Below are 15115 nucleotides of genomic sequence, written 5' to 3'. Positions count from 1 at the left end.
TGCACAGCCAATCCCTGCGATGATGAGGGACCGATCCAGGGAGCAGCTGCTGGTGTCCCTTTGGAGCAGTACAGGGTTCACCCTTGTCCCAGCACTCCTGTTCCCCCAAGTGTAAATCTTGGGGACATGATGGCCAGGGCTGATGACATTGAGGAACCCCCTTATCTGCTCCCCAAGCAGCCCCTGTGAGGCCTTCCAGGGCCAGGAGGGCACAGCAGCAGAGGGGATGGATGTGTGGCCATGCAATGATGGCCACCACCAATACCGTGTCTGCTTGTGCCTGCAGGGAGAAGGGGTGTTGGGGGTCCCAATGAGCCAAGGGTCTGCTCTGTCCTGTCCCACCTCATGCCATGGGGATGCTACAGGCAGTGGGATCCCGTTTGTGGTGGCAGTACTTGGGGACACGACTGTCACCAGTGCTGTCCCTTGCACCTGCAAGCAGCTGGCCCCTTACTAATGAGCCCTGGGTCCTTATGGCACCTACTGGTACCTGCAGGGACACAACACAGGGACACAGTGTGGGGGACACACGAGCAAGGAAAGCATGTTCCCCATTGCTGGCACAGCTTTCCCTGCTCAGCCAGCATCGTGTCCCACCAGCCCTGGGGCAGGATCTGGCTGGAATCTCACTGCTGGACCCTCTATGTGTTCTGTAGAGCATCTTCCTCCTGTCCTGCATCCCCACAGCTCCCAGCCTGGAGGGGGATGCAGCAGGGCCCCTAAAAAGAACCCTGGTGCCATGCTGGGGTCTGGCCTGGCCAAATAGGGCTGGGATGGCAGAGACGGTGGGGACAAGGACACCCTGCAAGTGGCCCTGAGCATCCCTATGGCATGTCCAGTGTCTGGATGACGACAGTGGGACTATCCCCACTGCAGGGGTCCCAGTGCCATCCCTATGGCCCCCAGTACCCTGGTACATGGTGGTGGGGACCCTTGTGCCAGAGCATGGAGGAGGGAGCAGGCTGGTTTAGGTGGGTGCCAGAGGAAGCTGCTATGTGCATCCCTGCTGCTGAATCGGGTCCCGCAGCTGAGGGGAAAGAATCCCACATCCCAGAATAGCCACATGCCGGGTCCTCCGCTCCCACCCATGGAAAATGCCTATAAATACCAGGATGTGGGGCCAGGGACCCCCTGCCCTGCCACCGAGAGGGCACCATGGTGTCACCCACATCCCCCCCCAACACCCGCAGCTGGGGGTATTTTATACTGCAGTGAGTGACCACAGGGATGAATGGGGCCCTCCAGCCCCTGCTGTACTGAGGGCATTGGGAGCACTGAGAGGGGAATGGAAGCACTGGAGGGATGCTGGAGGCACTGGGCCCAGTGGAGGGGCACTGGGATATTGGGGTACAGTGCATACTGGGAGCACTGGGGGCTGTGAAGACACTGGAAGCACTCGAGGAGCACTGGGGATATTGGGAGCATTGGGATGGGATGTGGTATAGGGGTACTGCGAGCACTGGAGACACTGGGGCAGTGCTGGGATAACTGGGAGAGCTGGGGCATCAGGGATACTGGAGGTAATGAGGGAGTGGGGAACGTTGCAGTAACACTGGAGAACTGGGGGTTTGGAGTTTTGGGAGCATTGGGAACACTGCGGGGATAGGGAACACTGGGGGCACTGGGGACACTGGGGGACACTAGGGGGCACTGGGAGTACTGGAGGCAATGGGAACACTGGGAGCACTGGAGACACTGGGGGCACTGGGGGGCACTGGCAACACTGGAAACACTGGGGGGTAGTGGGGGCAATGGGAGCACTGGGGGCACTGGAGGCACTGGGAGCACTCGGGGGCACTGGGAGCACTGGAAGCACTGGGGGCATTGGGGGCAATGGGAGCACTGGGGGCACTGGGGGGCACTGGAGGCACTGGAAGCATTGGGGGCACTGGGGGCACTGGGAGCACTGGAAGCATTGGGGGGCACTGGGAGCACTGGAAGCACTGGGGGCACTGGAAGCACTGGGAGCACTGGGGGCACTGGAAGCACTGGGGGGCACTGACGGTCACTGGAAGCACTGAGGGACACTGACGGTCACTGGGGGGCACTGGCGCCGCACTGCCGACACTGCGCATGCGCTGCCCCTTCCCGACTCGAAGATGGCTCCCCCACACGCCGATCCCAGCGCCGGCGGGGCGGGGAGGGGGGCGGAGCCTCACCGTGGTCCGATCGCTGCCATTGGATGCCAGGAGCCGGGCGCTGCGGAACCGGCCAATGGAGAGGCGGGAACCATCCGCAGGCCACGATGACGTGCCTGGTGCGGGACCAGGGCTTGATGCCGCCCGCGCCGTGCCCGCAGCGCCCGCAGCGCGATGTCGGTGGCCACGGTGACCTGCACGGCGCCCGTCAACATCGCCGTCATCAAGTACTGTGAGTGCCGCCGGACAGGGACAGGGACCGGGACCGGGACCGAGCCCCTTCCGAGCCCGGCTTGGGGACACCCGGTGCGGGCTGGGGTGGGAGTGAGCGGAGGTGCGGTGACGGGATGTGCCAGGCCGTGCCAGGCCGCATCGGGCCGTGCTGTGCTGGACCGCGCTATGCTGTATGTGCCATGCGGGGCTCAGGGGGACCTTATGGCTCTGTATCACTGCCTGAGAGGGGTGTAGTGAGGTGGGCCTGGGCTCTGCTCCCAAGGAACAAGGGATGGGACAAGAGGAACCGGCCTCAAGCTGCACCAGGGCAGGTTTAGATGGAGCTGAGGAACAACTCCTGCCCCAGAGGGTGCTCAGGCATTGGCACAGGCTGCCCAGGGCAGGGCTGCAGGCACTGTTCCTGCAAGTGTTCATACATTGTGGAGATGAGGCCTCAGTGCCATGGGTTAGTGGGATAATGTTTGGGGTTGATGCTCTCAAAGTCTTTCCAAACCCTGTTCATCCTGTGCCATGCCGAGTGATGTGGTGCCGTACCTGCCTGTGCTGAGCTGTGCCATGCCATGCCATGCTGTGTTCTCTCTTGCAGGGGGCAAGCGGGACAATGACCTCATCCTGCCCATCAACTCCTCCCTGAGCGTCACGCTGCACCAGGACCAGGTTGGGATGGGGTCAGGACCAGGCTCAGGCCTCTCTGCCCCCCATCCCATGCAGGGGGGCTGTGAAAGCCCCGACTGCACTGACCCCCATCTCCCTGCAGCTCAAGACCACCACCACGGCCACCGCCAGCCGGGACTTCACAGAGGACCGGCTATGGCTGAATGGGGAGGAGGCGGATGTGGGGCACCCCCGGCTGCAGGCCTGCCTGCAGGAGGGTGAGTGTCCCCCATCCCATCCACCGGGGAGTGCTGCTCCCCACTGCAACCCCAATTCCTCCCTGTATCCTTCACAGTGCGGCGCCTGGCCCGAAAGCGCCGGGGCAACAGCACGGAGGACACGGCCTCGCTCAGCCTCTCCTACAAGGTCCACATCGCCACCAAGAACAACTTCCCCACCGCAGCCGGTTTGGCATCCTCTGCTGCCGGCTACGCCTGCCTGGGTGGGTGAGCCGGGACACGGGGGACACCGCATCCCAGGCCTGTCCCCACCATCCTGACCCCATCCCCGTCCCTGCAGTGTCCACGCTGGCGCGGCTGTACGGCGTGGAGGGCGAGCTGTCGGAGGTGGCACGGCGCGGCTCGGGCAGTGCCTGCCGCAGCATGCTGGGGGGCTTCGTGCAGTGGCAGCGGGGCGAGCGGCCGGATGGCAGGGACAGCATCGCGCAGCAAGTGGCCCCTGAAACGCATTGGCCCGAGCTCAGGGTCCTCGTCTTGGTGGTGAGGGGATGGGGATGGGGTGTGTGGCTGTAACCACCACCTCTTGGCGATGGTGGTGTAGCACCCCAACATTATGTGGGTGCTGACCCTGGGGATCAAAGGGTGCCCCCTTGCTGGGGGTGGGAGGATCAGGGGATGCGCCTTGTTGGGGCTTGGGGATCAGGGGATGCTCCTTGCTGGGGCTTCAGGATCAGGGGATGCTCCTTGCTGGGGCTTCAGAATCAGGGGGTGCAGCTTGCTGGGGCAGGGGGACCAGGGAATACCTCGTGCTGGGGCTGGGGGCTTAGGGATGCCCCTTGGTGGGGCTTGGGGATCAGGGGATGCCCCCGTGTTGGGGCTTTGGGATCAGAGGGTGCCTCTTACTGGGGATGGGGGCTCACAGGGGGTGTTATAACCCATTGTCTGTACCCCACCAGGTCAGTGGTGAGAAGAAGCAGGTTGGCAGCACAGCAGGGATGCAGACCAGCGTGGACACCAGCCCCTTGCTGAAGGTAGGGAGCTCAGTCCTGCCCAGCACAGCTGCCTGCAGGCAGGATTTGGGGTCCTGAATCCCATTAGATGGTATTTCTCCATGATCGGGAGCCCTGAGAGAGCATGAGGGGTGTTGAGTGAACCCCACAGGGTGCTGTGGGTGCTGTGGGTGTCACCAAACTGGGGTGACCACGGCTCCAATCACGGCAGCACCGCGCAGAGGTGGTGGTTCCGGAGCGCCTGGCGCTGATGGTGCAGCACATCCGTGAGCGGGACTTCGAGGGCTTCGGGCAGCTCACCATGCAGGACAGCAACCAGTTCCACGCCACCTGCCTCGACACCTTCCCCCCCATCTTCTACCTCAATGACATCTCACGGCACATCATCGCCTTAGCGCACCGCTTCAATGCCCACCACGGGTGCACCAAGGTACTCACGCTGGCCCCATGGGGCTCTGGGTGTGCTCCGGTGCTGTGGTCCCTCACCCCATGTTGGGTCTCATCTCACCACAGGTAGCGTACACCTTTGATGCCGGCCCCAACGCCGTCATCTTCTTGTTGGCTGACACCGTGGCCGAGTTCGTGGAGGTGGTGAGACGCAGTTTCCCCCCGGCCACCAACGGGGACCAGTAAGGGCAATGCTATGGCTCACTGTGGGGCACAGGGTGGTGGGGCTGTGGCAGGGGCTGATGGCTCCGCTGTGCTGCAGGTTTGTGCGTGGGCTCCCTGTGAGCTCAGCCTCGCTGCCAGAGGAGCTGCTCACAGCCGTGGTGGCTGAGCCGGTGCCGGGGGCTGTCCAGTACATCCTGCACACCAAGGTATGGGGCTGGGGGGAGCATGGGGCAGGGGAGCCCATGTGCCTATCACCAGGGCTGGGTGTGGGACCCCATCCACACCCACATTCCCGGGGTTGTGCATGAGACCCCATCCCTGTCCCCAGGGATCTGTGTGTGGCCCTGTCCTGTCCCCAGGGGTGTATAGGACCCTGTTTCCATCTGTGGGTTATGTGAGACCCCTTCCCCAGGGGGTCTGCAAGACTCTGTCTCCAGGGGTGCACATGACACCATCCCTGTCCTGAAGGGTCCACAGGACCCCATTCTCATCCCCAGGGGTGTGTGTGTGACCCCATCCCTGTCACCAGAGTTGTACTGGACTCTGTCCCTGTCTCTATGAGGCTATGTGAGACCCCATCCCTAGCCCCATCCCCAGGGGTGTCTGCAGGACCCTATCTCCAGGGGTGCACGCGACCCCATCCCTGTCCCCCAGGGTGTAAAGGACCCTATCCGATCCCCAGAGTTGTGTGCAGAACCCCACCCCTGTTCCCAAGAGTGCACAGGACCCTGTTCCCATTCCCATCCCAGTGAGGGTGTGTGAGAACTTGTCCCCATCTGCAGGGTTGTGCATGAGCTGCTATCCCCATCCCCAAGGGTACACAGCACCCCATTCCCATCCCTGTCCCCATCCTGAGGGTTGTGTGCGGGACGCTGTCCCTGTCCCCATCCTTAGACATGTTCCCATGGGCATGACCCGTGGGGTGCCCTTTTGAGGTCTGTGGGGCCCAGAGCTGTCCCCCAGCCCCAAAGGGCTGTCCTGCAGGCAGTGGAGCTCCCTGGTGCCCCTAACCCGTCTCCTGCCCCACAGCCCGGCCCTGGACCCCAGTTCCTGGATGACCCCAGCCAACACCTCCTGGGAGCAGATGGGCTGCCCCGCCGGACAGCCTGAGCCCGGTGACACCGCCAGGGACAACCGTGATGTGCCAGGGGGCTCTGCTGGTGCCACCCTGGTGCGAAGCTGTCCCCAGCCCTGGGCAGGTTGTGACCCCAGGGCTGGTTTTTACTCTTTTGTAAGGAAATAGGGCTTCTGCAGTGCTGTTCTGGGGTGCCCAGGCTCCACAGGCGATGCTGGGGTTGGGGACAGGAGGCAGGGCTGGTTCGTCCTCGGGGCTCTGCCTGCCAGGCTGAGACTGATCCTCCCTTCCCTGCACAACCTCTGTCACCCCATGTGAATTTGTCCTTCCCCTGTCATAGAGTCATAGAATAGTTGGAACATCCAGTTCCAACCCCCTGCCATGGGCAGGAACACCTCACACTAAACCATGGCACCCAAGGCTCTGTCCAACCTGGCCTTGAACACCGTCAAGGATGGAGCATTCACAGCTTCCCTGGGCAACCCATTCCAGTGCCTCACCACCCCTACAGTAAAGAATTTCTTCCTTATATCCAATCTAAACTTCCCGTTTCAGTTTGAACCCGTCACCCCTTGTCCTGTCACTGCAGTCCCTGATGAAGAGTCTCTCCCCAGCATCCTTGTAGGCCCTTTCAGACACTAGAAGGCTGATACGGAAGCCTGTCCACCCCATGTCCATTGTGGGGCTGCTTCTGTTCCCTTTTCCCTCGTGCTGCCCTGCTAGGACTGATGCTGTCTTGTGTCCCTTGAAGGGCTGATCCTGTCTCCCCGTGGCCCTTGCAGGGAGAAGGACTTGCAGAGAAGGACTGATCCTGTCTCTCAGATGTCCCTGCTGGGCCTGATCCTGTCCCTCAGCATCACCCTTGTCACCCCACGTGCCCCCTGTTCCCCTCAGTGACCCTCATAGGGCTGATCCTGCCCCCCTGGACCGGACCCCCTTGAACCATCCTCATCGCTCCACATGTCCCGTGTCCTCCCGTGACCCCCTGTGCACGACCCCTGTGTCCCGGTGTGACCCCTGGTTAGGGGCTGGAGCGGGTCTCAATGGGGGCGTGGCCTACGAGAGAGGGGCGTGGCTTCCGGGAAGGGGCGTGACCGGCGCTGGTTGCGCATCAGCCTTCCTGGTCGAGCCGAGCCGAAGCGAACCGGGGCGACCCGAACCGGGCCGAGCGCAGCCGAAGGGGCTCGGGGGAGCCATGGGGCAGATCGAGTGGGCCATGTGGGCCAACGAGCAGGCGCTGGCGGCCGGGCTCAGTGAGTGCGGGGGGGGGAGCAGGGGATGGGGGTGCACAGGGGCTGGAATGTAGGGTTTGGGGGTGCAGGGACAGGGTTTGAGGGGGTGCAGAGGGGTGAGGCTGCAGAGGAGTGATGAGGGGTCAGGGGTAGGGTTTTGGGGGGTGCAAGGGCAGAGGGTGCAGGGTCTGGGTTATCAGGGTCTGGGGGTGCAGGGTTTGGGGGGGTGCAGAGGAATGGGGGGTCAGGGCTAGGGTCTGGGGGTGCAAGGGCTTTTGGTCCAGGGGCAGGGCTTGGGGGGTGCAGGATCAGGGTTTGGGGGTACAGAGGGATGTTGGGTGCACGGGTATGGTCTGGGGGTTCCGGGGTGGTATTTGGGGGTGCAGGGATAGGGATGCAGAGGAACTGGGGGTCAGGGGTAGGGCCTGGGGGTGCAGGGGCTTTTGGTGCAGGCGCGCGGCTTAGGGGGTGCAGGGTTTTGGAAGTGCAGGATCAGGGTTTGGGGGGTGCAGGATCAGTCTTTGGGGGTACAGAGGGATGGGGGGTGCAGGGTTAAGGTCTGGGGGTTCAGGGGTGGGGGGGGTGCAGGGTTTGAGGAGCGCATGGTTTGGGGGTGCAGGACCAGGTTTGGGGGTGCAGAGGGATGGGGGGTGCAGGGTTAAGGTCTGGGGTTCAGGGGTGTTGTTGGGGGGTGCATGGGTGGGGGAGCGCCGGGGGTTTCCGCGATGTCGCAAGCGGGAGGCGGCGGGGCCGTCCGCGAAGTGCGGTCCCGTTGGGATTGCGCAGGGCGGGAGCCTCCTCTTCCTCCTCGGGCCCCTCCGGTCCCTCCTCCTCCTCCTTCCCCCCCCCGAGGCTTCCTGCCCGCACAGGGCAAAGGCTCGAGGGAGAGGGCGGGCAGTGGCCACGGTGCCAAAAGCTCCCCCCGGGGTCAGCCCCATCCTGGAGCCCCCCCCGCCGGTTCCCTTCCCTTCAGTCCAGGGGCTCCCCGCACACAGCAGCGCCCGCACCCCGCGTGTTGGCGTACAGGGACCACAGTCCTGGACTGGGGGGGGGCACATCCCGGTTTGGGGGGTGTATCCTGGGTTTGGGAAGCCCTATCCCTGGTTGCAGGCAGTGTTCCTGGTTGATGGGTTGTATCTTGGATTAGGGGGGTTGTATCCCAGATTGGGGGGGTGTATCCTAGTTTGCACTGCTGTGGCCTGTGTTGGGGTATTGTATCCCGGGTTGGGGGGTTATATGCTGGATTGGGGTGCTGTATCCCAGGTTGGGATGCCATATACCTTGTTGGGGTGCCGTATCTTAGTTTGGGATGCTGTGTCCCGGTTTGGGGGTGCTGTATCCCAGGTTCAGATGCTGTATCGTAGATTGGGATGCCATATCCCTAGTTGGGATGCTCTATCCCGGGTTGGGGTTGTGTGTCCCAGGTTGAGATGCCGTACCCCAGATTGGGATGCCATATCCTGGGTTGGGATGCAGTGTCCCAGTTTGGGGGTGCTGTATCCGAGGCTGAGATGCCATATCCCAGGTTGGGATGCTCTATCCCGGGTTGGGGGTGCTGTATCCCAGTTGGGATGCCGTATCCCAGGTTGGGATGCTGTATCCCAGGTTGGGGGTGCTGTGTCCCAGTTGGGATGCCGTATCCCGGGTTGGGATGCCGTGTCCGCAGCAGGGACCCACCACCCCAGCTCTGCCCCACAGTCATGCTGACAGGCGGGATCGTGGCCGTGGCAGGGCAGTTCAAGGGCTGGTACTTCGCGGCGTACGCCATGTATCCTTATGGAGAGGATGCTTGGGAGCGGGAAATCCATGCCCAGACCGGCATGGACAGCAGGAAACACCCCCCCGTGCATAACAGGGGCCCAAGTCTTTCTTTCCCTGCCCTGTTTTTGACTGGATTGGACTCATCTGGCCCCTGAGCATCCCTTTCCTTGACACCCCCCCCCAAAAGCGCTGCAGGTGTCCTGGTCTGCCTGCTCGAGTACCCAAGGAGCAAGAGGAAGAAGGGCTCCACCATGGAGAGGTGGTAAGTGGGGTGCCCCCCCCCATCCCTGTGATTGGGGGTCCTGGTACCCCCCAAACACAGGGACATGGCACCGGGGTTGGGAGCGACGGGATGGGAACAGGGCTGTATCCCATGGATGGGTTCCTTGGGGTATCCCATGGACAGACAGCATGGAATGGGGGTCCTTTGGGTATCCCCCTGGGTTCTGACCCCCCATTGTCGCTCTGCAGCGGCCAGAAGTACCTGACGGCGGTGGTGAAGCTCTTTGGACCCCTCACAAGGAATTACTACATCCGAGCCGTCCTGCACGCCGCGTAAGTGGGGTATGGGGTCGGGATCGGGGTGCAGCCCCCGATCAGCCCCTTCTAACCCATCCAGTGTCCACACACAGCCTGGCTGTCCCCGCCGGCTTCCTCCTCTCCACCATCCTGGGCACCGTCTGCTTGGGCATCGCCAGCGGCATCTACCTGCTGGTGAGTGCAGAGGGGACAGGGAGGGCAGGTTTATGGGGGGGGTCCCATTGGAGAACCCCATTCCCAATGCCCCCCCTCATGCTCGCAGGCCGCGGTGCGTGGGGAGGAGTGGAGCCCCATTGAGCAGCAGCCCCGGGAGCGGCCGCCCGTGTGGGGCACCATCAAGCAGCCCCCCAGCAACCCCCCGCCACGGCCCCCCCCGGACGCCCGCAGGAAGCAGCCGGCGGAGGGGGGGGGTCAGGTGAACCCCATCCCCGTGGAGGCTGAGTGATGGAGGGGGGGACCCTCCTGATGCTGATGCTGCTGCTGCTCGTGCTCCTGCTTCCCAATGTACTGCAGCTGCTGGGGGGGGAATGGGGTGCTCGGCTCACGGGGATCTTCAAATCCACAGGGATACTCCGGTCCTGGGGGGTCTCCAGGTGCCAGGGGCTCCCATCTCCTGTGGATCCTCAAATCCCAAGGGATGCTCAGCTCCTGGGGGGTCCACAGCTCCTTGGGATCCCCCAATCCATGAGGATCATCAGTTCTCCCTGGGATTCCTGGGGAGTCCCCAGATCCACAGGGATGCTCAGCTCCTAGGGGGTCTCTAGCTCCCAGGGGCTCCCATCTCCTGTGGATCCTCAAATCCCAAGAGATGCTCAGTTCAATGAGGCATCTCGAGCTTCCACAGGCTCCCCAAATCCCCAGGGATGCTCAGGTCCGTGTGGGGTCTCCAGATCCCAGGGGCTGCCCATCTCCTGTGGATCCCCAAATCTCCAGGGATGCTCAGTTCAATGAGGCATCTCCAGCTTCCAGGGGCTTCCCATCTCTTAGGGATCCCCAGATCCACAGGGATGCTCAGCTCCATGAGGGATCTTCAGGTCCCATAGTTTCCCCAGGTCCCCAAATCCCTGGGGATCATCAGTTCCCCCTGGGCTCCCCACTATCCCCAAATCCCCAGTGATGCTCAGCTCCCTGAGGGGCCCAGCTCTCCAAGCAGCCCCCAGTTCTCCGGGATCCGCAAATCCCTGTGGAACACCAGCTCCCCAGGAGATCTCCATCTCCCCATGATGGGGATCAGCAGCTCCGCTCCACACCGGCTCTCGCTGCTTTTTGTCACTTGTGCAGTTGCAATAAAGGTTGGGAAAGACCCTGGATCCTCCTGCTTCCCACTCCAGGGGGGCTGTGGCTGATGGGGATGGATTTGGGGGGGGTTAGGACCATTGAGTGGCGTTTAAGGACAAATAGTGCAGTTACGGGCAAACACGGTGCAGTGTGATCGCTCATGGGTAGAGTGACGGGACATGGGGGGACACACGTAGTCCTGTACCCCCATAAATGGACCCAATGGTGGGGTGGATGTGAATGGCTGTACATGGGCCTACACCCTACGTATGCCCAGAGGAGCCCCCAAAGCCTGGGGTGACACCCCTGGCAGTGGGGGGACATTGCCCTCCCTGCTCCAGTCAGTGCTGGGGGTGCGATGTGGGATCATTGCTGCTCGATGCTGAGACTGAACGTGCCCATCAGTGTGTGCTGGAGCCCAGAAACCATCGGTGTGCTGGGCTGGGAGCAGCAGGTCATGGAGGTGATCCTGCCCCTCTGCTCTGCTCTGTGAGACCCCACTTGCAGCCCTGTGCAGTGCTGGTGTCCTCAACATAAGGACATGGAGCTGTTGGAACAAGTCCAGAGGAGGCCACGAGGATGCTCAGGGACTGGAGCACCTCCTGTATGGGGACAGGCTGAGAAAGTTGGGGCTGTTCAGCCTGGAGAAGAGAAGGCTGCGTGGAGACCTCAGAACAGCTTCCAGTATCTGAAGGGGGCCTACAAGGATGCTGGAGAGGGACTCTTCATCAGGGACTGTAGGGACAGGACAAGGGGTGCTGGGTCCACACCGCAATGGGGGTGCTGCGGGCACGGGGTGTCCCCAGCAGGGGGCGCTGGGCCCGTGGTGCCCCGGGGAAGCTGCGGGCGGTGCTGCGGGCGCAGGGCCGGTCCCCGAGGGGATGGGGCTCCCCTGCATCCCTCCCCTGTGCAATGGATGCGCTGGGGCTTTACCCACCACACTGGGGCTGGGAGATGGCGAGCATCACCCCATGGGACACCCGTGAATGTGCCCCCCATGGATGGGAACGGAGCAGGCACCATAGTGGGGGTGTCGGCCTTTATTTGCAGGCTGCCAGTATTAAATAGCACACACAGAGGAGACAATAAATAGGATTTTGGAGGGGGAATAAATAACCAGCGAGCCTCCGGGCAGCGCTCGCAGGGTCCGGCTGCAGGGCCATGGGCACCATTGGGTGATGCTGGCCCTGGAGTTGCAGCCTTGGTGGCGGCATCAGCAATAAATAACGGGTTAAAAGGGGGATCCCCAGCAACAAGGCTCATAAATAACATAAATAACAGGGTGAGGGGTTGGGGGGTGCTCTAAAACAAGCACGGGTCAGGGTGGATGCGGTGACACGGTCACGCTACGGGGCTCCACAGGAGCTGGGGGGGGGATGCTCAGCGCCCGGTGCGGGGCAGGACGCACGTGCAGCCCACAGGCACCTTGATGTAGTCCACGTCGAAGGTGAAAAGGCCGGGGCCGGTGGGGCGCGGGCAGGGCTTGCGCCGCAGCACCATCATGGTCTGGTAGATGAGCACCGAGTTGAGCGACGTCGTCTCCCGGCCCGTCTTGACGTCCACGCAGCCGCTGCAGAGGCACTCGGCGAAGGCGAGCTTGCGTGGGTACCGGTCCTCGTCCTCATCGATGCTGCGGGGGGGAATGGGTGGCATCGTCAGTGAGGCCCTGTGCGCCCCAATCATCCCCTTTGACCAGGGGTAGGTGAGGCACGCTCGGGGAAGGTGATGCTGGTGTTCAAGGGATGCTCGGGGAAGCTGATGCTGGTGTTTGAGGGATGCTCAAGGAACCTGGTGCTGGTGTTTAAAGGATGCTTGAGGAAGCTGATGCTCATGTTCAAGGGATGCTCTGGGAACCTGATGCTGATGTTGAAGGGATGCTTGGTTAACCTGATGCTGGTGTTCAAGGGATGCTCAGGGAACCTGGTGGTGTTGAAGGGATGCTTGGGGAAGCCGATGATGATGTTTGAGGGATGCTCGGGGAACCTGATGCTGGTGTTGAAGGGATGCTCAGGAACCCGAGGCACAGCGCAATGGGAGGGTTCACTCACCGGTATCGCCACGGGGAGATGGAGCGCTCGTGGGGCTCGCTGTGCAGCCCGGTGCGCAGCTGCAGCGCGGGGCAGGCGTGCTCCCCGTGCCGCCGGTGCCGCCGGTGGCCGGGGCTGTCCTGCAGGCGCTCGAGCTGCGGCACCAACTGCACCGGGACGTAGTGGTCCCAGCGCAGGCTGCGGCCCAGCAGCGGCGCGGGGGCTTCGCCGTCGCGCAGGTCCCCAGCGCTGTAGCAGGGCACATGCGGATGGGGCACGGGGCGGCGCAGGCCACGGCACAGCACCAGGGTCCACAGCAGGGCCAGGGCAGCGAGCCAGCCCTGCGGGAGAGACGGGGTCAGTGCGGGGACACCGTGTGTGCAGGACACCCATCACCTACCCACTGCCCCCATGGGGATGCGGCACAGAGCAGAGACCCACAGCCCCCCCCCGCCCCCCAGCGCCATGGGTTTGGATGTGCAGAGCATCAGCACACGTGTGCCTGCACACACGTGCACGCAGCGGCAGCGCATGGGGGTGCACGCACACAGGGTACCTGGACATGTGTGTACACCCCCATTGCCAAGGAGCAGCTCACGTCTGTGTATGCATGTACACACACCTGTACATGGAACCATGGCAACACAGCCTGGTTGGGGTGGAAGGGACCTTAAAGCTCCTCCAGCTCCAACCCCTGCCACGGGCAGGGACACCTTCCACTGGAGCAGCTTGCTCCAAGCCCCTGTGTCCAACCTGGCCTTGAACACTGCCAGGGATGGGGCAGCCACAGCTTCTCTGGGCACCCTGTGCCAGCGCCTCAGCACCCTCACAGGGAAGAGCTTCTGCCTAAGAGCTCATCTCAGTCTCTCCTCTGGCAGGTTAAAGCCATTCCCCTTGGCCTGTCCCTACAGGCCCTTGTCCCAAGCCCCTCTCCAGGTTTCCTGCAGCCCCTTTAGGCACTGGAGCTGCTCTAAGGTCTCCCCTTCAGGAGCCTTCTCTTCTCCAGGCTGCCCCAGCCCAGCTCTCTCAGCCTGGCTCCAGAGCAGAGCTGCTCCAGTCCTATATATGTGTGTACACACACACACAGAGGTACATTTACATACGCACACACAGAATACCTGTACATACAAACACACAGAGTGCCAGCACACATGTAGTTACACATACACAGCATCAGCACACACACACAGAGATACCAGAACACGTGTGTGTAAAACATGCATTAGTACCAGTGTGTGCGTGTCCACGCAGGATGTACAAGCACACGCATACACACACATGCCCTGCGCTCCCCTTCCATGCACATACAGATGTGTGTACACAGTGGTCCCAGCCCGTGTGCTCGGCCAACGAAAGGCCCTTTGTAAGCAGAGGCCGTTGGGCTGGAGGAGCACCGGGCTCAGGCTGTGCCCTCCCGCAGCACATCTGAGCGATGGAAACCTCATCTCCTTTACCCACATCACAAAACCCAGCTCAGGTTTCACAGCTTCCTCAAGGAAAGGTTCCCTAACACCAAGGAGCTGCGCTTCCCCAACAGACTCCTTCCATCCGCATCCACGCTCAGCGGTAACAGCACACGTGCATACATGCAAATACACGTATGTGCAAACACACGTTACCAGCACGCTTGCATGCAACTCAATTATCCTCCTAAGGGCACATACAACCCATGCATTTATCACCATCATACGTGCATGGATGCATATGTGCCAACACACATGTTACCAGCACACCTGCACACAGCTGAATTACAGTTCTAAGTGCACATAGACACATGCATGGGTCAGAACCACATGCGTTTATCACTAGTGTATGTGCCTGGAGCTGTGAGCACCCTGTGCTGGGCAGCCCCTATACACATGGAGCACCGTGCTCACTACGTACTAACACTGGTCAGACCCACATATATTTATCACTGTATATATACTATATAGGAGCCTGGGGCTGTGCACACCTTACATACAGAGCACTGTACTCCCTCTACATATACATACACACATGTGTAGAAGCAGCAGCCACCAGCCGATGTACGGGCACACACTTCACGTGTGCATTTACACATGCGACAAACCAGAGATCCCCTAACACACACGTGTGTTCTCACCCCCTGCAGTACACATATGTGTCCAGACATGCTCCCAGCCCCACATTCCCCCTTTAACCCCACCCCATTCCCATTGTTACCATGAGGAGGGCACAGGAACACGGTGATGGATGCTGTAGGGGGGGGGATCCCTTCCGAACCCCTGGGATGCAGGCGGCCGAGTGGCAGCACCTCCGCTGCTGCCTCCTTTATATAGGGCTGGGGCAGGTGATGTACACACACCTGGAAACTCCAGCTCCGGAGCTCCTTCCTCCTCCCCGCGGGCTGTCAT

At 61.9% G+C, this 15115-nt stretch overlaps 3 protein-coding genes across 4 annotated transcripts; 2 read left to right on the top strand and 1 right to left on the bottom strand.

Moving 5' to 3' along the window:
• Positions 1 to 2283: 2283 nt before the first annotated feature.
• MVD (mevalonate diphosphate decarboxylase) lies at positions 2284 to 6833 on the top strand. Of its 2 annotated transcripts, XM_080637982.1 has the most exons (10): positions 2284 to 2370; positions 2959 to 3029; positions 3130 to 3244; positions 3322 to 3468; positions 3546 to 3745; positions 4162 to 4236; positions 4427 to 4645; positions 4729 to 4844; positions 4925 to 5033; positions 5857 to 6833. In XM_080637982.1, the coding sequence occupies exons 1-10, from the start codon at positions 2313 to 2315 to the stop codon at positions 5935 to 5937; spliced, it is 1191 nt and encodes a 396-aa protein (XP_080494108.1). In that variant the 5' UTR covers positions 2284 to 2312; the 3' UTR covers positions 5938 to 6833. The 2 variants fall into 2 exon arrangements, with proteins under 2 accessions (XP_080494108.1, XP_080494107.1); XM_080637981.1 differs by having other exon boundaries at positions 2959 to 3244; positions 3322 to 3745.
• Positions 6834 to 6932: 99 nt separating this feature from the next.
• CYBA (cytochrome b-245 alpha chain) lies at positions 6933 to 10689 on the top strand. Its single transcript, XM_080638457.1, has 6 exons — positions 6933 to 7155; positions 8833 to 8902; positions 9083 to 9157; positions 9367 to 9450; positions 9528 to 9609; positions 9698 to 10689. The coding sequence occupies exons 1-6, from the start codon at positions 7098 to 7100 to the stop codon at positions 9878 to 9880; spliced, it is 552 nt and encodes a 183-aa protein (XP_080494583.1). The 5' UTR covers positions 6933 to 7097; the 3' UTR covers positions 9881 to 10689.
• A 1404-nt stretch (positions 10690 to 12093) lies between these two features.
• On the bottom strand, positions 12094 to 15115 carry IL17C (interleukin 17C; the record flags this gene model as incomplete). Its single annotated transcript, XM_080638396.1, has 4 exons — positions 12094 to 12343; positions 12762 to 13081; positions 14360 to 14390; positions 14925 to 15115. The coding sequence occupies 4 exons, from the start codon at positions 15113 to 15115 to the stop codon at positions 12094 to 12096; spliced, it is 792 nt and encodes a 263-aa protein (XP_080494522.1).

The sequence above is a fragment of the Psittacula echo genome, assembly GCF_963264785.1.
Source record: "Psittacula echo genome assembly, chromosome: Z".
Taxonomy (NCBI): Eukaryota; Metazoa; Chordata; class Aves; order Psittaciformes; family Psittacidae; genus Psittacula; species Psittacula echo.
The sequence above is the reverse complement of the archived record's forward strand: the minus strand, read 5'-3'. Positions and strand labels throughout refer to the sequence as shown.